We start from the raw sequence: 26,167 nt of genomic DNA on the forward strand, positions 1-26,167 counted from the left end.
GCCTTACATAAGCCTTATAATGAATGCAACACATGCTGCACGTATCTATATTAGCCACATTAGCCTCTTATCAATATGACTGAGTTGGATGCACCACATCCTGAGGAGCATGATGCACCACGTGACTAATCTGTTGTAGGATACTGCCTCAAATTCAACTTCATTGCAAAATTAATTATTCACAGTATTTTTCATCACTTTGATCTAAGTAAATAAATTCAAGATATCCAATTTTGATGTCAGTTTCATTTTGAGGATTTGAAACAAGGAAACCGACATGAAAATGGAACATGCATTGGGTGCCCCCCTTATTTTGGCGTTTTTAAACCTTTTTAAAAGAAGTTTCCAATTCAGTTTAGTTTGATTTTTACACAAATGTCAAAGAAGTCAGGGCAAGGGTAAAATGCAACGGGATCCACTTTTCTCTACCAAACCATCATTGGGCCTTCACAACAAAAGACAAATGCAATTCCAAACATATACTAACAAAATTAGAAATCACTTAATAAAACAGCTACTTTGTTACTAAAAAAATTGCTTATGACAGGATTGTGTTAATACCTGTTTAATGGTGCTTGCGCTACGCTCGGCTCTCACACAGGAAACACGGGAGAGAAGGGTAAACAAACACAGGTGAGATGCGCCAAAGAGGTTGAATTTTAAAATATATTCTATACATTTTTACAGCATTGGAAAATGTTAAAAGTGCTTCTGTCATGTTTTTCCTACTACAGAAACTCTAGTGAAATAAAAATATAATTCTCTCCTCCATCTTTTTCAATTTCATCCAAATTTTGGGCGCTGAGCAGCCACTCCGCAGCGCTAAAGAGACTTCCAACCCCCGGCATATAGGATTTCAATTTGTTTAGTTTTTTTCTTCTACCGGTCGGACTGATTGCCAGGGCTGATGAAACAAAGTGATAAAATACGTCAAGGACTTGACTTTGAGAATACGGATCTCTCTGCGGTGCCGATTTAAGGTCTGCGCGGCAAGATATCCCTTCTAATATGTTTACAATACGAAGTTATAATCCTTTTATAGTGCCTTGCCGAATATAGAGAGCTTCCTTGTAATCCTATTTCACTCGGTTTGCTTGATTAGTCGAAGCACGCGCTCCAACAGACGCATGTGCCCGACTCCAGACGCAAATGTCAATTGAATATAACTTGGGGGCAAATGAATGGAAAATATTCTTGTTTTTTTTTCCTCCTCACTTCCCAATTTTTTTCTTTGATCTTCTCCATTTCTTTTTCAGCTCAAATACATGATGGTCATGACAGGGTACCCGGACTTCCTGGTTAAACCTGAGCTTATAGATCAAGAATACGGGGTGAGTCATGAGCTCTCATTTCCTCACCATTGCTCTGTGGTATGTTCTTGCTTAATGATTTTTCCATAAGGCGTTTACTTTCTGGAAATTCATTTGAAATGAGCATAAGTTGTGCAGGGTATGATGATTCCAACTGGGAGAAAATTCTATTTGGTCCTGGCTGCAGAGTGCATTTGGAGGCAGGGACTAACGTGAGGTTGATCCAAATGCTTGACTCTTATCCTAACTTTGTGTGTGTCCATTCCAGGTGAGGCTAAAAGCAAGTTTTTCAATTGAAATTCAGGAAGTTTAGGAAAAATAAACGCCTGAATATTACACGTGTGTTTTCACACACTCCTGAGGTGATTATTTTTCAATCGTATAAAGGGCTGAGGTCAGTTTGTTCCGGAAAGAGTGAATCCACAATCAAATAACGCTTCTGGATTATTCCCAGTGCAAGTCAGAAAATAGAAAACACTATGAACTCTATCAATGACAGACGTTTCTCTCAAATGGGAAGTGCGGGTGCCAAAAAATTCAGTTGTAACTATAGTAACTCTGTAACTATATAGACATAGAACATATTATAAGTAATCTTGAAGCCTGAACTTTCATTAGCAAAAATATGTTTCTAGCTTTTACCATTGTTTTGTCAAACAACAGTTGAAGATAGCTAAGTTTCTTGAAATTACTCGTTTCCTAGAAAACTTCTGAGAAAAAGTACTTTTTGTGAAAGCATCCGTTTTAAGCAAAACGTTCCCTTTTTTTTCTTTTGCATATTTAATACCTCCAATTTTCTAAACAATAATTTACGTTAACCCAAGGGCACTTTGCTGGCAAAATACCATTTTATTGCAAGAACACCTAACTTATGCATGAACTTTTCAGCGCCCGATGTTTCCGGTGATGTGAACACTCAATTGTGATCACTCAGCAGCCGCCAACACACTCCTGGATAGCGGAAGCAAAGGACCACAAAGATGTTAGGGCTCCTTGATGTTTAGACAAAGATCTGATTCAGGCCATTCCTGCCATCAAGTGGTGAATTATCATCCTGAAATCATTCCCAGAGGCTTGATACCTACTGAATAGACATGTCAAAACCTTTAGAATATTTTTTTAATAAAAGAAAAGCATATTTTTATGTTTTGGCACTCAGGGAAAATGCTTCTGAAAAGGTATTTATACATTATACCATTGCATGAGTTAATGAAAGAAGTAATAACGAAAAAAAAACCTCTTTGGATTCTTCACATAACAAAAGTCAGATCATACATAATTAAACCATTTGGGAAATATATAATCAACAAATAACACTCTGTGGGTTCTTCACAGAAAAAGGGTCCATGGAACATAAACTTTCTGTTGTGCCGTGCACAGTCCAAGATCAGGTTAGTTGTCAGATCACCGGACCAGTGGTGGTATAGATCCCTTGCAAAAAAGGGAATATATTTTATCTTATTATCACACTATTCATAGTCATGGTATCAGGGACAAAGCTTGATTTAGAATAGTATAACATTTATGGTCGTTATCACATGTGAAATGCACAAAGAAATTTAACATTCATTTCATGTACCAACACTGTGATAATGAGATAAAACCCAATGACTTTTCATTTGTTATTTACTATGTCATTAGCGGTTCGGTAGTAAGAGTTCTGCATTCACATCACTGCAACCTGGGCTCAAATCCCATTCAACCGGGAAAGTGCACACAGACTTTGAGTTCTTTCTTAGGTAAAAATAAATGTGCGTCAAAATGCTCTTTGGTATTGTTCAGGAGGCCGGACCAAATTAAGAGGTGGGCTGTAGTTTGGAGACCACTTGTATAAAATCATGTTTTTACAGCACTCTTCTGGAAAGATTTTGTTTGCTTTGTGTGTAAAAGTTGACAATAATCAAAGAGTCAATTACCTTCTCTTAACTTAAGGCCCTTAAAACATGTTTCACCATCACCCCAATTACAAAAGGATTGACGTTTAATGTCGCTATGGAAACTAAAAAGTTGACATCCTATTTAATGTGGTGTATGGTTTATCATGGGTTTTAATCTTTTGCTCAGACACTGACAAAAACAAAGTCCATACCTGTCAACCAGTACGTTTTTGCCGTACAATGTACGTTTATTATGCATTTTAAGACGTGTACCACGTACAGGGACATCTGTACGGAAAAACGCAAATTTGTCAATTATGGGTACCATTCGGTATACACCGACTATGACGAAACGGAAACTCAATCAAGTCAAACCAGTTCACCGTGGTAGCCTCTATCTCGGGATCTTTTTTTTTTTTGGTTGCAAACGAAGCGAGCGGTTTGATGCTACTGTGCGCATGTGTCTGCTGCCTCGGATTTCATGTGGTAGTTTGTGTAGTGAAAGGAAGTCCGTTTCTTTGTAGAGAACCGGCTTTTTCGGCTCAACTCATTAAAGAAAGCCGGCTCTCATTCGGCTCACTTGCTTTGATGCATTATATTACAAATTATGATGTTGGATAATGAAGTTAAGAAAAAAAAGAAGTATAAAAGGAGAAAATAAAGAAAGACTGGTTTGTGGTTATCCCTTTCATCAGTATATTACCAACAATAATTTAATGCAGAAAATGAATTCATAATTTGAAGGAAATGTATTATTCTACTTATTTATATTTGCATGTATTTTTTCCTACTACAGTGAAGGTCCAAGCTACTTCATTTTAGAACTTTTTTTATAATAAACCTCATTCATGTCGAGCAACTCAGTATCTCACAACAAAATGTTAATTAACAATATACTGGACTGTCTCAGAAAATTAGAATATTGTGATAAAGTTCTTTATTTTCTGTAATGCAATTAAAAAAACAAAAATGTCATACATTCTGGATTCATTACACATCAACTGAACTATTTCAAGCCTTTTATTATTTGAATATTGCTGATTTTGGCTTACAGCTGAAAAAAACTCAAAAATCCTATCTCAAAATATTAGAATACTTCCTCAGACCAAGTAAAAAAAATAATTTTATAACAGCAAAACTAAATCAAACATTTGAAAATGTCCATTGATGCACTCAGTACTTGGTTGGGAATCCTTTTGCACGGATTACTGCATCAATCCGGCGTGGCATGGAGGCAATCAGCCTGTGGCATTGCTGAGGTGTTATTGATGCCCAGGATGCTTCGATAGCGGCCTTCAGCTCATTGGCATTTGTAGGTCTGGTGTCTTTCATCTTCTTCTTAACTATACCCCACAAATTCTCGATGGGGTTCAGGTCAGGGGAATTAGCAGGCCAATCAAGGACAGTGATGCCATGGTCAGTGCACCAGTTACTGGTGGTTTTGGCACTGTGGGCAGGTGCCAGATCATGCTGGAAAATGAAATACTAGTCTCCATAGAGCTTTTCAGCAGATGGAAGCATGTAGTGCTCTAAAATCTCTTGGTACACAGTTGCATTTACTCTGGACTTGATGAAACACAGTGGACCAACACCAGCAGCTGACATGGCTCCCCAAACCATTGCTGACTGTGGGAACTTCACACTGGATTTCAAGCAACTTGGATTTTGCTCTTCTCCAGCCTTTCTCCAGACTCTGGCGCCTTGACTTCCAAATGAAATGCAAAACTTGCTTTCGTCTGAAAAGAGGACTTTGGACCACTCTGCAACTGTCCAGTGCTTTTCTCCATAGCCCAAGTCAGACGCTTCTTCCGTTGTCTTGAGTTCAGAAGTGGCTTGACCATGAGAATACGGCTATTGTAGCCCATTTCCCGGACACGTCTGTGAACTGTGGCTTTTGATACCTGGACTCCAGCTTCAGCCCACTGTCTTTGAAGCTCCCTCAAATTCTGGAAGCGGCTCTTCTTCACAATTTTGTTAAGGCTGCGGTCATCTCTCTTGGTTGTGCAGCGTTTCCGGCCACATTTTTCCCTTCCAACAGACTTTTTGTGGATATGCTTTGAAACTGCACTCTGTGAACAGCCTGCTCTTTGAGAAATTTCTTTTTGTGTCTTACCCTCCTGATGGAGGGTATGAATGATGGTCCTCTGGACAGCAGTCAGATCAGCAGTGATTTAGTTTACTGAACCAAGCTGAGTGTTTTTAAGGCTCAGGAAACCCTCGCAAGGTGTTTCGAGTTAATTAGATGATTCAGGTGATTAGTTGAATAGCCTACTTGTATACTTTTTCATGATATTCTAATATTTTGAGATAGGATTTTTGAGTTTTCTTAAGCTGTAAGCCAAATTCAGCAATATTAAAATAATAAAAGGCTTGAAATAGTTCAGTTGATGTGTAATGAATCCAGAATGTATGACATTTTTGTTTTTTTAATTGCATTACAGAAAATAAAGAACTTTATCACAATATTCTAATTTTCTGAGACAGTCCAGTATATGATATAAGGAAACACATGTACAATATAACATGTTAAAGTACTTAAATAAACACGTTTGAAAAAAAAATATGGTGTAAGATTTTTTTGTATTTTGTAAGGGAAAATACAACAGTTTGAAAGGGCATGGAGCCCTGGAGCTTGACAGGTATGAAAATCTGTCACCTGATATGTTTATGAACTGTCACACCAACGTGGTCAGCATAGGCAGTAGTTAATAATTATTACAAAATTAATTTTTGAATGGCCCCGCCCTAAACCTGGTAAATTTTAGTTGCGACTGATTAAATGTGTCAATGTTTCATGAGAGAGTCTTTAGTGTCTAATTGATGGTCAAATTCAAGCTGCCTAAATCCACTCATCACTTTCTTAAAAAAACTATAAACATACATCTTCTGAAGTGCTTTGCTCATTAGGATTGTGTGTGGGCTGGAGTCAAGGCAGTCAGCCCAAAATGTCTTGATGATAATAAATTGTATGTACCTGGACTACTCTTTATTTAAACAACTTTTTTTTAAATTAGTGCGACTGAGGCAACGGGAATTTTGACTTCTTCAAAGTTAACGGCGGTTAGCATCCATATCTTTAGTACATTACTGCCCCTTATCAGTACAGATTTGTGTCTCAGTCCCACTCCTCGAATTCTATTAATTGTAATTGTATCCTTTGTTGAGGCCTAATATTCAAATCCAACCATCCTTTCATTGACACTAAGCCATTTTTGTCCCCTGAGGGAAGACTGAATATGCATGGCATTGCTCAGGTGGAAATGAAGGGTAATCTTTTATAACGTTTTGTTGTTTCGTTACTTGGAGACATAATGTTAGATCATATCTAGTCAACAGCAATTGGCAAAATGGCCGACAAATGGATTTTGCTCCTTAAATCAAACTCCAAGATTGAAAAATTGACAAGTGTTTTTTTTTTGTTATCGGTAGTGCATTAAACTAGTTTTATTTATTTATTTATACATTATTTCTTGGGGGAAACGGTGGTTGACTAATGCTCCAAATTTACCAAATTTCACATTATTTTATGACAGACCTGAATTTTTATATTTAAAAATAAACAGAAATTCTGACTGTTTTTAATTGTATTTACAATTAAAAAAGAAACATTATCATGTGGCTCCTCAATATAACATGCACTGTCAAATTAAAGTTGTAAATTTATAACAATGGAATTATATTCTCGAGGGTATTGTTTGAGTTAACTCCTGTTTTAATAAAAATCTTTATAAAATTTTGTTTCACTTTTCTCTAGTTCAAACCATGAGAAAAATGATTTATTGACAATATAAACTATAAACACAATAACCAAACAAAATGTACAATATTTATTTAATGTATCCGGTATCGATCCCGTCTGTCTCGTCCTGTCCGGTATCTTGCTCCAGTCTCCCGTATCTGGTATCGATCCCGCCTGTCTCGTCCTGTCCGGTATCTTGCTCCAGTATACGGTATCGATCCCGTCTGTCCCATCCTATCTGGTATCTTGCTCCAGTCTCCGGTATCGATCCCGTCTGTCTTGTCCTGTCCGGTATCCTGCTCATGTAACCAGTATCCGATATCGATCCCGTCTGTCCCGTCCTGTCTGGTATCTTGCTGTTGTATCCAGTATCTGGTATCGATCCCGTCTGTCCCGTCCTGTCCGGTATATGGCTCGTGTATCCAGTATCCAGTATTGATCCCGTCTGTCCCGCCCTGTCTGGTATCTGCTCGTGTATCCTGTATCTGGTACCTATCCCGTCTGTCCTGTCCGGTTTTCTCTTCTGCCCAGCGATCGCCGAATCGCTGGCGTTTGTGTTCCCGCGCATGACTGCCCCGTTCCCGTAAAGTAAAGCTTGTGTGAAAACGATACGCGTCTGGGTCCACCGTCTCTTTGGGTTCTGACAAAACCTAACTTACGGCAATATTATTCGACATCCCGAATTTTTTTTTCCGTATCTACCGTTTCTCGTAAGTCGAATGGTTGTAAGTAGGGGAACGTCTGAAATTCAGCAGACTTCTTGTGTCATACGCAGCCAAACTTTTAGTTATTTTCTAGGAAATAAATTAGCATTATACACGAAGAAATATAGATTTGAATTCCATTGTATTAAATTAAACTCAATCCCATTGAATTAGGACCACATATTAAATTTAATTGAACACTTAGGAATCATAACTGAGTTGAATTTCTACTTAGCAATTAGTCTTTTATGTTTTATGTTTTGCAGTTTGATGTGGATGAGAAAACCTACTTCAAGAACATCCTCAACACTATCAAATTCAACATTAAGTTGTCCATCAAGAAGATTCACGAAGAGGTGGACAAGTCGGTGTAAGTTCCCCTTTTGCAATTGTTTTTGCAGTGTCTTTTTGAGTTTGACACATTTGTAGAAGTGCCATTGTGATAAACAAGCTTAAAAGTGACACAGAATATCCATTTACTTACTTATCTAGGGCAGCCAGACAGTAGGGAAGCTCCATGCAACATGGAGCTCATTTTTCTAAAATACAACTGCCTGATACCCCTGTATTGAGTGATTCAATGCACTGACACCAGTTTTGGGTGTGTCACTAAAAAAAAGTAATTAGTTACAGTTACTATTTCCTTCCTATAAAAAGTAATAGTAGTACCCCCCAGATTACTGTGAAACAAAAGCGCATTAGTCTGTAAGTAACGACTGAGTAATAAATGACTGTATACACTGACATAAAGGCAGACCCCCTAAAACTACCTAAAATAGTCGCATAATAAAAGAAAGCCAAGCAAACATGTACACCAACCTATGGAAGTAGTGAAACCTTCATTTTTCCTGGCTTTTGCAAGTTTGACAGCTTGCAAACGAGACACTCCAAATCCACTTTGTCTTTGTCTTAAAACCATTTGAAAATATCCTTCTCCATTTATGGTTAATTTCCACGACGTTATCTTTTTTGTCTAGGCATGATGCATTGCACAATCTGGTTTACTAATAAAAAGTTACAAATTCCAAACTCTTTTACCGTAAATTCTGTACTCGCATTTGCCCTATTGGTTTCGCTGTTACTGTATGACTGCCACATCCCTTCCCAATGCGCTGCCTGCCATTCGTTACCAGTGACACACAACCAAGCATGCGCATATAAGATTTCAATATTACTATAGTATTGCTTGGGTGTGAGTATATATGGTAGGGAGAATATCAGTAGGGACAAATTACTGGTACATGTATTGTATTTTAAGGCCCGGTCACACAGCCTTTCACGGGCGTATCGAGGCTGAATCACGGCCAGAAGTTTCTGCCCGTGAAGCAGACGCGGTGGAAAATGTGCAAAATTGGCTAAACCCGCTGTTTACCCATGGTATGCCTGCGAAACAGACGCCGGCGACTGTTCCGCGTCCTTATCGCTTACACGCGGTACACACGCTAATGCACGTGATAACACCGCGTTACAGGCGCAGAACAAACGTGCTATGACCGTGCTCCACCTGCGATTACCCGCTAAAATTTCGCGTCCTACCCGCGTGTAACCACGTCTTGGCCGCGGCCGTAGCACGTCCTAGCACGTTCGTACCGCGTCTTTACCTCGTGTGTACCACGTGTGCCGCCCGCGGTTACCCGTGGTCTAAAGTTTTGAGCAGCGCAAAACTTTTTTGCGCGGCCAACCGCGTGTGAATTTCTTACCGCATGTAAAGCACTGCTGTATCTCGTCTGTATGGCGATCTCAAAGCATCCAACAGCGTCTTTCTGGCCGTGATTCAGCCTCGATACGCCCGTGAAAGGCTGTGTGACCGGGCCTTTAGAGGTACACAAATGTCACCCCACTCTTCTCAAATGTTGTATTCGGCATTGTGTTGATGGCAGTTTGAGGGTTGAATATTACTTTGTAAGCAAAGGAGGAACTGTCAAAGAATAGAAGACGTTGTAGTTCATGATCTGGTTCAAAAAGGAGCAGAGTAACTCCCCAGGTTGTAACAGCAGTTGAGTTACAAAATGGTATCAATAACGCTTTACTGTATGTGGTCATCCAGGAAGGGGGTTTACCTCAAGTGCAGTCCCTTCTCAAGGTTTCTTCATTTTCCTAATGCTGGGGTTTTTGAGTTTTTCCTTGCCCTCATGTAGGTTTTAGATCAGGGGATGGTGTAATAATAGTCCATAGTTTGCAATAATCTGTGCTCTGTGTAGCCCTTTGAGATCCCTTGTGATTAAGGGCGTCACAAATAAACATGACTTGACTATTTGTTATTAAGAAAAGTGATTGTGTTCCAGGAATGCTTTCTTTTGTAACACATAACCCCCAACACTGCTTGTGACAAACAAACAGCTTTAAAAGTGACACAGAATATCCATTTAGCTACCTATCTAGGACAGACTGACAGTAGGGAAGCTCTATAAAACGTCGAGATCGCTTTTTGTAAAATACAGCAGCCCGACACTCTTGTTTTGAGTGATTCTGTGTACTGACACACATTATTATTCCAAGATGCCCGGAACAACCGCTCCATTAGCCCACGCTCAATACCCTAAAGAGTTGAACCTCGCCACACTTTCCCCTTTACCACCAAAAAGTGCATTTTTCATTGCTCGAGATCTCTGTCATGTCATTTAGAAATAAATAAATGCTCCTTCTTTCTTTTGTTTCGCCCATCTTCGACGGCGTGCAGCCCTTGCAGCGTTATCAATCTTTCTCTCCTGGAACAAGGGCATCGCTCACTTTCAGAGTTAGTCATTTGGGGAATTTAGCGGCAATCGATTGGTCTGCCTTCAAGTGGATTAGCATAGAGGAACTGTCCTTGTTTTCAAGTGCAGAGAGCTGTGACGGTGGGATCACATCCATTGAATGCCTCGCACCAGGGGGTTTTGCAGAGATGAGAGACAGAATGTTCCAGGATTCTATTCAGTACTTTTGTGCGGTTGTGTGTTTGTGTGTGTTTTTCTGCATGCATGTGTGTGTGGGTGTTTTGGCTTGATATCTCCACAGGTGGATTCTGCCTCCACAGGCCCTCAATGCATATTACCTTCCTAACAAGAACCAAATGGGTAAGTGATTTTTTCCAAACGCTATGAACAGAAATATTTGTCATTCCCGCTGTGGGGTCTGCAAATTGTAGACCTGGGACTCGTTCAATACAATGTATTCCCGGACTATAAGCCACATCTAAAACTCCAAAATTGGCCAGAAACTAGAAATTGCATCTTATAACGTGGTGCGCCCTGTATACCGGAAAATATGGTGTATAGAAATGGAAATGCATTGTTACGATTACATGATACAGACGCTGCCCTACTTACGAACGAGATAGGACAATCTTCGTTTAATTTTTCGTAAGTTGCTTCAGTGCTATATTTTGTATGTTTAAGGTTTATATGAGTATGTTTAAGGCTTGTATAAGTAACATGTATTGTTTTGTACTACAAATTAAACATAAGATAATATGCTCTATAAAATTAAATAAATTTAAGTTTAACTTACTTTTGGAAGATGAGCTTCAACAGATAGGCGACTTCCTCCTTTGTGGTAGAAAGTGGCCGAAAAAAGCAATCTAACCATCTTCTCAAACGCATCAAGCTTTTTTATTTAACTTTTATTTCAAATGAAATGGGTCGCCTCTACTTTACACTTTACACCAACCATATTGAATGAATGCACGAAATATTAAACAATAAAAATGTGAAAGTTCTTAGCGCGCTGGAGTTACAGTATAGAACAGGGGTGTCAAACTCATTTTACCTCGGGGGTCACACGATAGAACAAATATTCTCTCGGGGGCCGGACTAGTATATTAGAGAGAAAGAAAAAGAGAGAAAGAAATAAGACAAAGCGAAGGAGAGAAAAGAGAGAGGGTGGGACAATGAAAGAGAGAAAGGGAGAAAGAGAGAGAGAGAGAAGAGAGAGGGGGAGAGAACGTGAGAAACAAAAAAGATATAAAGACAAGAGAAGGAGAAAGAAATGGAGAGAAAGAATGGCATCCAAAGAGAAATAGAAAGAGAGAAAGGGGGAAGGAGAAAAAAGAGAAGGTGGGAAAGAGAGAATGAGAGAAGGAGAGAAGGGGAAAGCAGGAGAGAGCGAAAGAGAGAAAAGGAAAAATAGAAGAGAGAGCAAAAGAAGGTAAAAAGACAAAGAGAGAGAAAGAGACGAAGAGAAACAAAGAAAGAGAAAGAGACACAGAAAGTGAAAGAGAGAGAGACACAGAGAGTGAGAGAAAAAGGGAGGACAAGAGAGAGAGAGAGAGAGAGAGAGAGAGAGAGAGAGAGAGAGAGAGAGAGAGAGAGAGAGAGAGAGAGAGAGAGAGAGAGAGAGAGAAATACAAGTACACCGTCTTTGTGAGAGGCACCTGGCTTTGGCAACATCAAGTGGACATATTTAGACCTGCAGCTCGTTTTGCTCTTGCGCTTCTCTGAGCGTTGTCTCGCGGGCCGGATTCAATCCCTTAGCGGGCCTGATCTGGCCCCCGGGCCGCACGTTTGACACCCCTGGTATAGAATGTTTACATACAAACTAGGATGAGGAAGCGGATTTCTTCTTCAGGGTGGAAGCTGGGTGACCTCTCACAGCGCCACCGCACGCCTGTAGCAGTGGAAAAAAAGCACTACAGTAATGTCCTGTCCTCAGAAAAAGGGGCACAATACAAAACCTAACTTACAGCAATGTCCGGGTATTTTTCGATATCCCATAAAAATGTTCGTATATACCGTCGAATGGTCGTAACTAGGGGAGCGTCTGTACTGCATATGGTAACTGTTCTGTATTTGAGAAACCTATGAAAGTTTCTATGGTAGTTAACATGGTAATCATTTGTTGCTAATTGGAAAAAATGAGAAGCGCAGAACTTCAGACGCAAGAAAACCATATTTTTCTACATAATTTTTTTTCTTAAACCAGCTCTGTTTTCTTAATACACAAAAATGATTGCTGTCATACACTCCAGAAATTAGCTGAAAGCTAGAAAATTGTCTCTTCACCAGCCATGTGCTAAAAGGTTAAAAAAAGAGCTTTTTTTAATGTAGTGATTGATAGCGTCCTCTTGAAATATGTCTCATTTTAAACACCCAACATTTTGGGTGTCTTCTTATACGCCAAAATTTTAAAAGTTGTCTTCATGTACGCCAAATGTCAACGTCATTTTATACACTGCATTCATATAATTCCACGGCACAAATTTGAATCGAATTCTTCATTGTCAAAAATTAGTCTTGTCTTCTGATGCGCTGAGTGAGTGTTGTATTTTTTTAAGCCGAATGACAACATCATTTTTGAAAGCTATCTCAGCAAAAGTTAGAGAGATTTCTTCTACGCCAAAGCATGGTGTCCTTGAAAATTCTATTAACTGGCTGGTGACTAATTGTCCCACACAAAGAATATGCTTACCCTTGGCAACAAACAAGAATAGATGAATAGAACGGTGGATTTCGGGACCCTGAAATTCTTCCATACAATCCTCTTCAGTTAAAGTAAGCCTAAACTGTCCCAGTTGACTTTTGTCGAATGGCACATTGATCCAGCACTCATTGACTTTTAATCACAGGGCCAACGGTAGAAAGAAATCCCCCTAAATTGGCACTCTCGAGCAGTAAGAGAAGGCTTATCCACCTTTTTCCCAAATAGGATTTTGTTGCTGTCTCACAACTTGGAGTCCTGAAACAGACCAAATATTTACAAACACAAGATGTTAAAGGTTATTGAAATGGTAATATATGAATTGTTTTGTGATATTAGGTTTTGAGTTAAGTAGTGCGTTATTCTTAGGCAAACATTTCTTATCTTGCCCACGTTAAAATAGTTTAGAAGCGTATGAGCGTGGCTTTGTGGTCAGTGAACTTGTAGTCCTTTCTTTGGCCCCTAATAACACTGCCAGTCGATACAATCGCGTCATTCTTTGCGTTGACCATTTCGTCCACCTGGTGCCCTCTTCGCTAGAGTTTTTCTTCATTTAGGATCACTTTTATATTTGTCTTATTTCTGTAAATTTTTAAGTTCTTCAATGACTCCATGCCATCAAAGCTGTGTACTGCTACAGCCGAATATTGAGTGTTGGTTTAAGATCAGGCGATTGTGTAATTGTAATCCTGTGCAGTCCTTTGAGACATTTTTGTGATTAAGGGCTATACAAATAAATGTGACTTGACTTGACTCGACTTGTATCAAAAAATTATTTCAAAAACGGCAAAAACAGTATTATGTAATTTTAATTTGATTAAAAATATCGTAGAAGCTTAGGTTAACTTAAAAAGTGTCCTTATAAAATTATGTCCAATAGACCTTGACTCGTCTTAACATGTCTTTTGTGTTTTTAGGATGAGTTAAAAAGCAATATCTACCTGATTTTTGGAGGGGAGACCATTTTGAGAGGGCACAAAAAAGATTACGTCACAGATGCCCAGGCTTCTTATATTGACCAATCGTGGCTCTCCTTGCTAAGGCTGGTAACCCGTGATAGGTCATTAGGTGCGCAACTTCGATGTCATCTTCCTTTGTTTTAAAACAACATCACTTGAAGCAAAAGTCCAGATATTCACTTTAAAATGTAAAAAAAGATGTTTGTTGTACCTTATTTTGGTCTTTAAAATATATTTATTCTCGTGTTCACCCTGGGACATATGTGCGTAACATTCTTTTCAGATTTAATGTATGAATGAGGCCGTATTATTTCATCTCTACTTTTAGTGATTATATTTTATGTTTCACCTCCAAGGTTTCTTAATCGTAATTGGTTATTGTTCGGTTTCACATCACAGCCAAAGGATTAGATCACACTGGACAGATATATTTTTAACAATTGTGGAGTTTATCAGACTCGTTCACATGTTTTTCAGCCTGAATTTCACTTTAGGGACCAGCAAGCATGAGCAATTTTTCAATTAAAACAAAATGAGCTCGCTCCCTCATTCCTTCCTTACCCTTGTCTCTTCTGAAGAAGCTATTCATTCGCTTCTGCCTGCAGGACTTCCCACAGGTTTAATTCCTTGGCGGGGGGAAAAAAATCAATGGTGTTCTCGTAAACTAATGTAGAGGTCGGGGAGTCAGAACGGTTCTGTCCTACACATATTTCTCTCACTTAGGATGCGGCTAATTACCACAATAGGATTTAGAAGAGAATACAAGAGAATTGTGTTTGTTGGCATTGAGGACAATGAAGTGTACATTGTTTACAACAGTTTTTTTCAACAAGTTTGTTTCGAAACCTTGTCAGGATGCCGTAAGAAACTACTCTCTTTCATTTTTGCAACAACTCATGCCATTGTTCAGTATCTTGGCTTTTTCAAGTGAAAATAAGAATAAGAAAGAGAAAGACACAAAGGCTATGAGATCGAACCTTCTGTGTGAAGTTTGCATGTTCTCCCTGTGCTTGCGTGGGTTTCCTCCAGGCACTCCGGTTTCCTCCCACATTCCAAAAACATTCATGTTAGGTTAATTGGCCGGTCCAAATTGTCCCTAAGTGTGAATGAGCGAGTGAATTGTCTGTCCCTGTGTGCCCTGCGACTGACTGGCAACCAGTTCAGGGTGCCCCCTGCCCACTGCCCGAAGATAGCTGGGATGGGCTCCAGCACCCCCGCGACCCTACTGAGGATAAGCGGTTCGGATAATGGATGTATGGATGGATAGTGTATCTATTTTTTTCTCCATATTTTACTTATTAAAGTTGTTTGTTATTTCAGAAACAAGTTTGCTCATTTGAAGTTGTTTACTTCACTGTCTATTCCTCATTATAATATTCTACATATTTGAATTATTTTAAGTTTTCTCTATTTTAGCAAAACAATAAAATGATAAAGGAGTATTTAGTAATCACTAATAGTAGTCTGTACATCCCTTTAAAACATCCATCTTGTGATTAAGGGCTATACAAATATACATGACTTGTCTTAACGTGATCAGCCATACCAGTAGAGGGCAGCAGATTACTATTTATTTCTACAAATGATTATCTGCTCACGCAATTCCTTTAACAACACATTTTGTTTGATAAAGCTGTTTAAGATTGCACAGCAAACAATAAACAAAATAATCAAATCAAGTAAGAGTATTGCACATAATGTTGCTCATATCAATGAGTGTTTTCACATCTTACAAAAAATTGAAAAAAAAACTCTTCTGTTGGTCATTTTATTAGTATTAGTATAACAGAGTTCCCATGGATCCTTGAAAAGTCTCAAAAGTCATTGAATACATTATTCTAAAAATAAGGCGTTCATCTGCATCAAAAGGTCGTAAATCCAATTTTCGAAAGTCTTAAAAATGTAAACACGTTAATAAGATTGATATTATTTGAACTTAAAAGGTTTAGTAACATCAATTGTCTTTTTTTAATAATTCACGGATTTACCTTTGTGGCAACATCTCGAGACCACAATAATGGAACTATCAAAACGGTGATGTGGTTTCAGTCAGGCCTTTCAGAGCGGACGCATATCTTAGGTCTACACACAATACTCATTGCAACTTCGGACAGAGACGTTTACTTTGGACCAGGGAAAAGTGTACATTTAATGAGAAGTGGCTGTCCGATAAACGTTTTTCGCCATGGCTTAAAGCTCTGCCAGGTTTCGTGTACAAGGCACTATGTATTAAGTGGAAGAAATATTTGTGTATAAATATTTTGTTAGTTTCAATTGTTTTTTGTTAACTTGGTTGTAAGTTTTATTGAAAAAAGTCTTGAATTTAACTTGCAATAAGATGCAAGAACCATGTATTATTTTTGGTTATATTTTATTAAAAAACAAATAAAAATATATTTACTTTGATAAAAAAAATAAAGGTTAGTTAATAGTAAAAACTGAAATAGCACATAATTATTCAACCAAGATGATTATCAAATTATAAGAAAAACCCTTTACCGTCATTTTAGGCAACATGATTATTTAAGACTTCAAAAAAAGGGATTTAGATTTTTTGTGACAGATGGTGTGCATCCAGAATTTTTCATGAAAAGAAAAATGTTTTGGCTCAAAAAAAAGTTGAGAAACAGTGGTTTACAACAAGAGTTGACGTGGAACTCCAGGATTAGCATGTAGTAAAGATTTAGGGAGGAGACAAAGCCATCACTCCCCTAAAGTGACCAGTAATCTTTGAATTGCATCATTTTTCAGGGCAGTAAATACATTTAAACATACATTTTTGTGTTTACCTTTATACATTTGCACAATATTGTACAGAAGGAAATTGTTTGATTTGCAAAGGGTTTTAAGAGAAGTGTCCCACGTGCACTTTGCAGTAGTGTTTGTATAGAGAGCACTTAAATCATGTTGTGTCTGTGTTGTTTTTCAGTTTTCCCCGCCGGCATCCTACAACCCACTTTGTACAATCCTGAATTCCCACAGTAAGTGTCTACCCTGTGTGTCTTTCTTCCCACGGGGACAATTTGATCAGCACTGCCTCAGAAACAAAGGTTATTAAAGCCCCTGTTATTCTGATGGGCCTCTCTTTCCCAAAAGACCCAGCACCCCCGATTTTAATCAATTTAAAGAGACACAATTGGCCAACAAGGTCTGACTAATGGAACAGCTTTCATTCTGAGGTTGCCTCTTTGAATTTAAGTTAAGTAATTGGACAGACCTTGACAGGAGAGAGGACTGCTCTTTGTCAGGTTCTCATCTTTTTCTTGTTGCTCATTTTAAACCTCCAGATGAGCGGCCATGAATGAGAAGTGCACTCAGAAACACAACCATGTTTTTTATTTTAGGTTTTTTGTGTATTTTGTGTTTACCTGTGGTTGTCTTTCTTCTGCTATTCTTTGCCCTTCATGTGATTTGAGCAAAAGAAAAACAAAAAAATCAATCTAGAACCTTATGGAGCAAAGAGGCTTTACAAAGTAAAGCCGCAAGCAAAGACTTCATCTAAATTCTAAGAATCTGTACAATTAATTGCCTGTCAGTCTGTGCTCATCCTCATCAAGCTACAACTTTATTCGCAAAGCATTCTAGCGTGAATCCGGGGCAAATCTGGCGTGTGCTTTTGTAAAGCGATGCAAATAAATGTGTTGGAAATAAAAGAGCAAATACAAAGCCCATTTTGTAAGCCTACCGCTACTCAAAAATGCAAATGCAACTGTTTAACTGAGTTCAAATGACTGCGCTTACTTTATTTATATAAATCACACACTCACAAATGAGATCATTAGAGCAAACAGTGTGTGTGTGCTAAACATTAACGTGCACTTTATGTCTTCATTAGTGGATATGGCCACTAATTCCACAACCTGCTGCCATGCATGCTGATAGATATTAATTATGCTTATGGTGGACCTGTCCCCGTTTCGGGAGTCCGAAAATCACGAAAACATTATGAAGGGCGGATCAATTCAAACATCGATATTATCAAAACTGAGCGAGTGCATCAATCCGATTGATACTATTCTCCTGAGATCAATACTGTCTTACCATTGTAACTAGCGCCATTATAGTGAATTGGGAGATTATACATACGCTATAACTTTCAAACTAGATCAATTGTGTTTACAGTTTATTTGCACTGCTGACTTTATTCATAAAAACATTGCGAACGGAGGATATTTTGGTTGTCTTTTTAATATTGTTATCCAGTATTTACATTTATGTTATGTTGCTCTTTTTTGGGGGGGGTTGTTTCGAAACAGTTGTAATAGAAGTATTTATATATGTTTTCTACTGTTTAAGAAACAGTGTGTATTTTTTTACCACTAGACATCGCTAACTCTGTAGTACAACAGAAAACGACTGCTAAAAAGCACAAGGAATAATACCAACCACGGAGACTCGAAGTAACCAAAATTCACAATGTTTCTTATCATTTTTTTCCTCAGTCTTTTTGAGGTTTTTGGGTACCCTTAGCAGGAAGATGGCCGGCAATAATGTTAGCTCTGGGTGTAGTATTTTGGCAAAAAAAATCCACTTTTAAATGACAGTTCATGTATTCTTACTTGTAATTTGATGAAGTTTTTCTACACTGTATAAATAATACTACACTGTCCCGTTAAAGTCTGCATTGTAGTTATCTCATAAAAAAAAGACATACATTTAGTGCCTATAATCTTTGCGCGGAGTTTATCGTAATCATAAGCTAATAACTCAGAGCAGGAGGGGTTGAATAATTTAATGATCATGAAATTCTCAATCAAAAAGCATCGGTTTCAGATAAGTATGGATTGATACTTCCCTGTACTTATATGGATCGGATTAATACCAAATTCCCATTATCACCAATCCCAAGCACACATGCACTTAAGTACACACACACCTCACTATCACATCCAGTAATTGAAGCTTCAATCAGCCAGTTAGTTTTAGCGAGGGAGTCCGGTCCATTGCGAGGCAACGTATCGACTAGCTGTCAGAAAGTCATTTTCAGACGTAGCCATGTGAATAGCCTCGAGTCTGCCCTTAAATTGGACTCCCATCTTTTGCATGAGCTGCATATGCAACCGGCTTCCTGTTAGGGTCAGAACTTGGTTAAAGGTGCGTGAAAGTAGCGCAGGTGAGACATGAGGTGTTGAATTTCTCAGGAAAAATGATATTCCTCGCTCTTGGTGACATTCTCTGTCGCGGTTTACAAAACCGATAAAGTGTTGGGCAGTATATTGTATAGAAAATGGAAAGTTTGTCTAGTTCATTAGGGTGTGTACCTGCATGAGTGGGCTCATTGCACATTCCCATTAAATGGGAGACTGGTAGGTGTGACAGGTTTTGCCGTGACTGCAGCACACCAACTTCACTAGACGTACACCGAAATAACGGATATTCTCTTGGTTGGAAACTGCAAATTGGTAAAGTAACAGAAGAATATATGTTAACTCTGAGGAAGTGATGTGCTCTTAGGCCCGTGTTTGGTAAGGCTTGGTCAGATTTACTAGTAAATGATCCCACCTCTCATTCATCATTTGATTGGCAGAAAAAGAATGCAATGTGTAAATTGTAGGTTAGGAAAAAATGGTTTTATCGTCTTACCTTATAAGTGTGGTCTATACGCTGCTCCTTTTGAATATCATCAATAGCATCAATAGTCCATGCGACGAGAAAGGAATTTTTGAACGGCTTCATTTACTGTTCACTTGCTAATACTATCCCTAATTATATTATTTGGAGCTGAGGTGTGCGGCCAAATCCAAATCCTCTGTCTCACTATCACCCTCTGCCAAGAGGCAAGAGAATTGCATACCTCACTCTGCATCTGCATTATACATTGTATACTAATTGGGCATAGCCAGACTTGGCTGCACGTCACTGGGAAAAATACAGAAGCACCTTCAAACGAAAAAAATTCCATTGCAAAAGTTTGAGAAGCCATGTCTGCGCACTGCAGTTTCAGCTGGGTAATACAAAATTTCTCAAACCTATCCATTAAAAATTTGGTAATATACGAAAAAATACTACTATTTTTTTTGCTATGTGCCACTGTGTTTTAATATTTGGCTGTGCAATTTAGGTATCCTCATGGAATATGTTCTTCACTCTTAGCCTACCTTTGATAAAGACTTTCTAATAGACCTTTGCAATTAGGGACATGAAGTGGTTTTAAATAAAAACAAAATATTCTTGTCTTATTGACTGAGTGTATCGGTAGGATCACTGAGGCAAAAGCCTTACCTGTTGCCTGACTGCACGTTAGTGCACTCCATACCACCGGTTTACCCAATTTACGGTAAATGCAGTCATCCTTCTATCTCGTCTTCCACTAATTTCTAAGTTCCAAAATTCTCCCAAGTCAGGTATGGCCTAACCACTGACCATTTTCTAACGCCCTAAACATATACAGTATTAACTTTTTGATTGCAAGACATTTATTAAAAAGTTTATATTTTTACTGATCTCCCAAGCCCAACAGAAAATTGTGTTTTACAACAAAAAAAAGCAAGAAATTAAGAGACCAGCAAATGAAAGATTGGACCATCATCTTTCTCCAGAAGAAAATGTAGTTCTAGCTTATTCCACTTGTTGGTGGTCTGCTGTAGAAATGTTGTTTCAGGAAAACCCCGCTGCAGTCACTTTCCCAAATAGACCAGTTGATTTACCTTGAGAAAGTTGTTTTCAAACAATTTGTTTCTATCCATCTGCACCGCTTATCCTCAGTAGGGTCACGGGGTGCATGAGCCCATCTCAGCTGTCTTCGAGTAGTGGGCCAGGGACACCATGAGCTGGTTGCCAGCCAGTCGTAGGGCACACAGAAACAGAAAACTCACTCGCTCTTTCACCCCTAGGGATCATTTGGACCAACCAATTAACCTTAACAGCATGTTTTGGGAATGTGGGAGGAAATCCACACAAGCAAGGGGAGAACATGCAAACTGCGCACAGGTAGCTGGATTTGAACCCATGAGCTCAGAACTGTGCCGGGGATGTGCTTACCACTTGGCTGTCTTGCCGCCCTCAATCTGCTTCTAGTTAGTGGATTTTACCTTCTGTATAGATGATCTCCAAATTTTAAGCTACTGATCCCTCCTAGAGCTAAGGTTAGGCCTAGAAAATTCTATCTGATCTGACCCAGGCCTGCGGATATTAAACTTAGCCCGAGCCCAATCAATTGCCTGAAGAAAACCCGAATTTTCATATTTTATTTGTGAAGACTCGGGAGGAGAGGATTGGATTTATGATAACAAATCAAAACCTATGTGTATCAAATCCAGCCGTAAAATATTTGAAATATATTGTATCCAAATACTTTCATTTACTCCTCATAGGTCTTTGAACTACGGTGGGATTGGCGCAATCATTGGTCACGAACTGACTCATGGATATGACGACTGGGGTAAGAATACTAGTTTTAAACCCACGTCATCTTTCAAAAGTCCATTAAAATACTGTAGCTTGATTAATCCTATTTTTGCCTTTAAACGATGCCTGTACCCAGGGGGACAGTATGATCGTCACGGTAACCTTCAGCAATGGTGGACTGAGGAAAGCTACCGCAAGTTCCAAAAGAAGGCAGAATGTATCGTTAAACTCTACGATAATTTCACAGTTTACAATCAGAGGGTGAGTCTTGCCTACTTCAAATGCATATTCACTTGGCAGATTTTGCCACGGATCCATCTATCTATCTATCTATCTATCTATCTATCTATCTATCTACTGGACTGTCTCAGAAAATTAGAATATTGTGATAAAGTTCTTTATTTTCTGTAATGCAATTAAAAAAACAAAAATGTCATACATTCTGGATTCATTACACATCAACTGAACTATTTCAAGCCTTTTATTATTTTAATATTGCTGAATTTGGCTTACAGCTAAAGAAAACTCAAAAATCATATCTCAAAATATTAGAATATCATGAAAAAGTATACAAGTAGGCTATTCAACTAATCACCTGAATCATCTAATTAACTCGAAACACCTTGCGAGGGTTTCCTGAGCCTTAAAAACACTCAGCTTGGTTCAGTAAACTAAATCACAAGTATGGGGAAGACTGCTGATCTGACTGCTGTCCAGAGGACCATCATTGATACCCTCCATCAGGAGGGTAAGACACAAAAAGAAATTTCTCAAAGAGCAGGCTGTTCACAGAGTGCAGTTTCAAAGCATATCCACAAAAAGTCTGTTGGAAGGGAAAAATGTGTCCAGAAACGCTGCACAACCAAGAGAGATGACCGCAGCCTTAACAAAATTGTGAAGAAGAGCCGCTTCCAGAATTTGGGGGAGCTTCAAAGACAGTGGGCTGAAGCTGGAGTCCAGGTATCAAAAGCCACAGATCACAGACGTGTCCGGGAAATGGGCTACAATAGCCGTATTCCCATGGTCAAGCCACTTCTGAACTCAAGACAACGGAAGAAGCGTCTGACTTGGGCTATGGAGAAGAAGCACTGGACAGTTACAGAGTGGTCCAAAGTCCTCTTTTCAGACGAAAGCAAGTTTTGCATTTCATTTGGAAGTCAAGGCGCCAGAGTCTGGAGAAAGGCTGGAGAAGAGCAAAATCCAAGTTGCTTGAAATCCAGTGTGAAGTTCCCACAGTCAGCAATGGTTTGGGGAGCCATGTCAGCTGCTGGTGTTGGTCCACTGTGTTTCATCAAGTCCAGAGTAAATGCAACTGTGTACCAAGAGATTTTAGAGCACTACATGCTTCCATCTGCTGAAAAGCTCTATGGAGATGAGGATTTCATTTTCCAGCATGATCTGGCACCTGCCCACAGTGCCAAAACCACCAGTAACTGGTGCACTGACCATGGCATCACTGTCCTTGATTGGCCTGCTAATTCCCCTGACCTGAACCCCATCGAGAATTTGTGGGGTATAGTTAAGAAGAAGATGAAAGACACCAGACCTACAAATGCAAATGAGCTGAAGGCCGCTATCGAAGCATCCTGGGCATCAATAACACCTCAGCAATGCCACAGGCTGATTGCCTCCATGCCACGCCGGATTGATGCAGTAATCCGTGCAAAAGGATTCCCAACCAAGTACTGAGTGCATCAATGGACATTTTCAAATGTTTGATTTAGTTTTGCTGTTATAAAATTATTTTTTTACTTGGTCTGAGGAAGTATTCTAATATTTTGAGATAGGATTTTTGAGTTTTTTTCAGCTGTAAGCCAAAATCAGAAATATTCAAATAATAAAAGGCTTGAAATAGTTCAGTTGATGTGTAATGAATCCAGAATGTATGACATTTTTGTTTTTTTAATTGCATTACAGAAAATAAAGAACTTTATCACAATATTCTAATTTTCTGAGACAGTCCAGTATCTCTCTTTATTGGAATGCATCTTAGAGGCACAATTGCCAGTTTTAGTCAAGTAACAATAAATATATCTGAAATGGTCAAAAATATGGCCTGACTCATTAGTTCTACCAAATGTAAGCATTATTTTCCCATTTTAATAAAAAAAAAGTTATAAAATAAAATAATATCATATCATATACATAATCAAGTAAAGTCATGTTTATCTGTATAGCCTTCAATCACAAGGAGTCTCAAAGGGTTGCACAGACCACAGATTATTGCAAACTACAGACAACCCAAACACAATCCCCTGATCTAAAACCTACATAAGGGCAAGGAAAAACTTAAAAACCTCAGTATGAGGAAAACCTTGAGAAGGAACCGCAAATAACATAATACCCCTTCGAGGATGACCAGGCTGCAATAAATGCTGCTATAAAAAAATAAATAAAATAAAATACTAAATAATTTAAGTACAATATAAGATAAAATTCTGGAAGGGGGATTATCTAAAGTGTGGTTTCTTCTCAAAGTGTCTTCATTTTCCTTATGCTGAGGTTTTGAGTTTTTCCTTGCCCTTATGTAGGTTTTAGATCAAATGGTGTTATAATAATTTGTCCTTTGCAATTTAAAAATTTGTACCTAAAAATGGAACCAATCATTTTTAAATGGAACAAAATGATTTAGGTCTTTTTAATTGCATTTATAAAAGCTGAGAAGTGTATAAAACACATTTTTTAGGAGCAAGTACAATTTTTAGATTATGTCAGGGGATGCTTAAATATGTACAGCATCAACATTTTTGTCAGCTGCTTTACTCGTATCGGCTACTTAAAGGTATTACTCATTGTTTCTCTCTTGGTAAATACAGTAGAGAAGAAACAACAAAAAGCACTTATCTGAAGATAGATGAGTATGAAATTGGAAGAGACAGTGTAGGACACAGAGAGTGGGATTCTGGCCAGGGATAAAGTGCACTGACCAGAATTTTCTTTATCGGCTAATCAGCTTTTATTTTTATATTTAATGGGGAAAACACAACAATATTTCAAATTCTCTCAATCTGATGAAGACTAGACACACATGGGTGAAATCCAACTATTATATAACACATTTTAAGTGTGAAGAATAAATAAAATATCACAAAAATAATGAAAATAAGAAAAAATCCATACCTGTATAACAAGATACTTTTACATAAAGACGTAAATATAAAACATTTTATGAATACAATTTTTCCTTCAATTTTCAACTGTACTTTTTATAGAGGGTAACAGTTTCTAACTTTGAAAGGTTATTTATTTATATAAAATACATTATTCTTGTAAAAAATGTAAACCAATCTTTTATAAAACTATTTTGCTTTCCGTTTCAAACAAAAAACATATATTTTATTGTGGTTTGTTATTTCCCGATTTAAAATAGAATCCAAGAGGCCCCTAGCAGGGGTAGGCGATACTGGGAATGTTGTTATTGATCCAATCCAGGTAAAACAGGGTAGTATCGATTGATACCGATCTGATACCAATGCTTTTTGCTTGAAAATGTCATGATCATTGAATACTTGAACCCCTCCCTATTGAGTTACTTTATAAATATGTAAAAAAGAAACACAAGGATTTCAGGAACTAAAAATGTTCAATTTTTCTATCAATTAGCTATCATGCAAATTTTAGCAGAACAAAACAAAAATATGATTATTTCTGCAACAACTGTCAAGGTCAAGAGAGTCAAACCAAAGAATGTGATGGAAATACAAAGACGGTATGTCAAAGTTAAGACACCTGTACTACCTTCCCTTGCACAGTATTTTAAAGTTGAAGACAAATTGTAAATAATGTAAATAAAGCAATATAAAGATTGATAAGAATAGAAAAATATGAATATTTATGTTACCATTGTTTGAGAACAAAAGTTAAGCAAGTCAAACCATGAAAAAAAAAGAAAATACTGTCTTACAATAACAAAGTTAAAATACCTTCCATTCCACAATATTTTGAAACTAAAGTCAGTAGTGCAAAGAGATTGAAACCACAATTGGATCGAATCTAAAAGTTCTAAGGTATGTACAGTCTTACCACTCACTAACAACATTATTATAGTGAGAGTAAAAATGGGAAGACAGTATCGATCCCAAGACAATAATATCGATCCATCTCAGTACTCACTTGGTATTGATAATATTGATATTTGGATCCATTCGCCCACCCTTAGTATCCATCTCTTTTTTTTTATTCGTGGCCCTCAGAGGAAAACGTTTGGACAATTGTAGCAGTTAACAAAAAATCTCCATCTGCAAGAGAAATGCCTCATTTGCTACTAAGGCACAATTAAGCGGATTTTCTCAATTACTGGCCTCATCATATTTGCAACTGTCTAATGCTGCAAATTATTACTGGCCACTCATTGATTGTGAAAAGCATATTTTCTATAAATTTTGCATGAATAGTTTATAATGAGATTAAAAGTGAGATTTATCCTCGTTTGTTGAAGACAATCGCTTTCCGCCAAGTGTGGAAGGAATAGTTTCGAATGACTGTTGCAAAGTAACGTGTGAACAAAGTTTCATTAAACCATCAGTTCTAGGCCATCAGCTGAAATCCTATCATTTGAGTTGTATCCATCTCATAAATATTAAAATATTGTGTGATTAAATTGTGTGTTAAAGCAGTGGCTCTGAACTGGTCTGACTTGAGGACCCACCTGTCCATATAATGACTAACTGCAACCCAAACAAGAAAAATGATTCCATTTCTCAAATGTATGAAATGAAAGGATTCTGCAGTTTAAAGCAGCGATAGTATAATATATTCCCTTTTTGAGTTCAAAAAACAAAATTACTAGCAAACCATAACGACTTCAGGTACCGTGTACTTGTATACTCACTAATAA

At 38.1% G+C, this 26,167-nt stretch overlaps 1 protein-coding gene across 2 annotated transcripts in view; it reads left to right on the forward strand.

Annotated features, from left to right (window-relative positions):
• Positions 1-26,167, forward strand: part of ecel1 (endothelin converting enzyme-like 1) — a 98,044-nt gene that overhangs the window by 57,552 nt on the left and 14,325 nt on the right. For both annotated transcript variants that reach the window (XM_088345973.1, XM_088345974.1), the window contains exons 9-14: positions 1,257-1,331; positions 7,897-8,000; positions 10,628-10,686; positions 16,913-16,964; positions 21,297-21,364; positions 21,467-21,591. In XM_088345973.1, the coding sequence (XP_088202099.1) occupies positions 1,257-1,331; positions 7,897-8,000; positions 10,628-10,686; positions 16,913-16,964; positions 21,297-21,364; positions 21,467-21,591 (483 nt within the window). The remainder of the gene's footprint in view (positions 1-1,256; positions 1,332-7,896; positions 8,001-10,627; positions 10,687-16,912; positions 16,965-21,296; positions 21,365-21,466; positions 21,592-26,167) is intronic.

This window comes from Urocampus carinirostris, chromosome 10, assembly GCF_059441175.1.
Source record: "Urocampus carinirostris isolate Australia breed hairy pipefish chromosome 10, RoL_Ucar_1.0, whole genome shotgun sequence".
Classification (NCBI taxonomy): Eukaryota; Metazoa; Chordata; class Actinopteri; order Syngnathiformes; family Syngnathidae; genus Urocampus; species Urocampus carinirostris.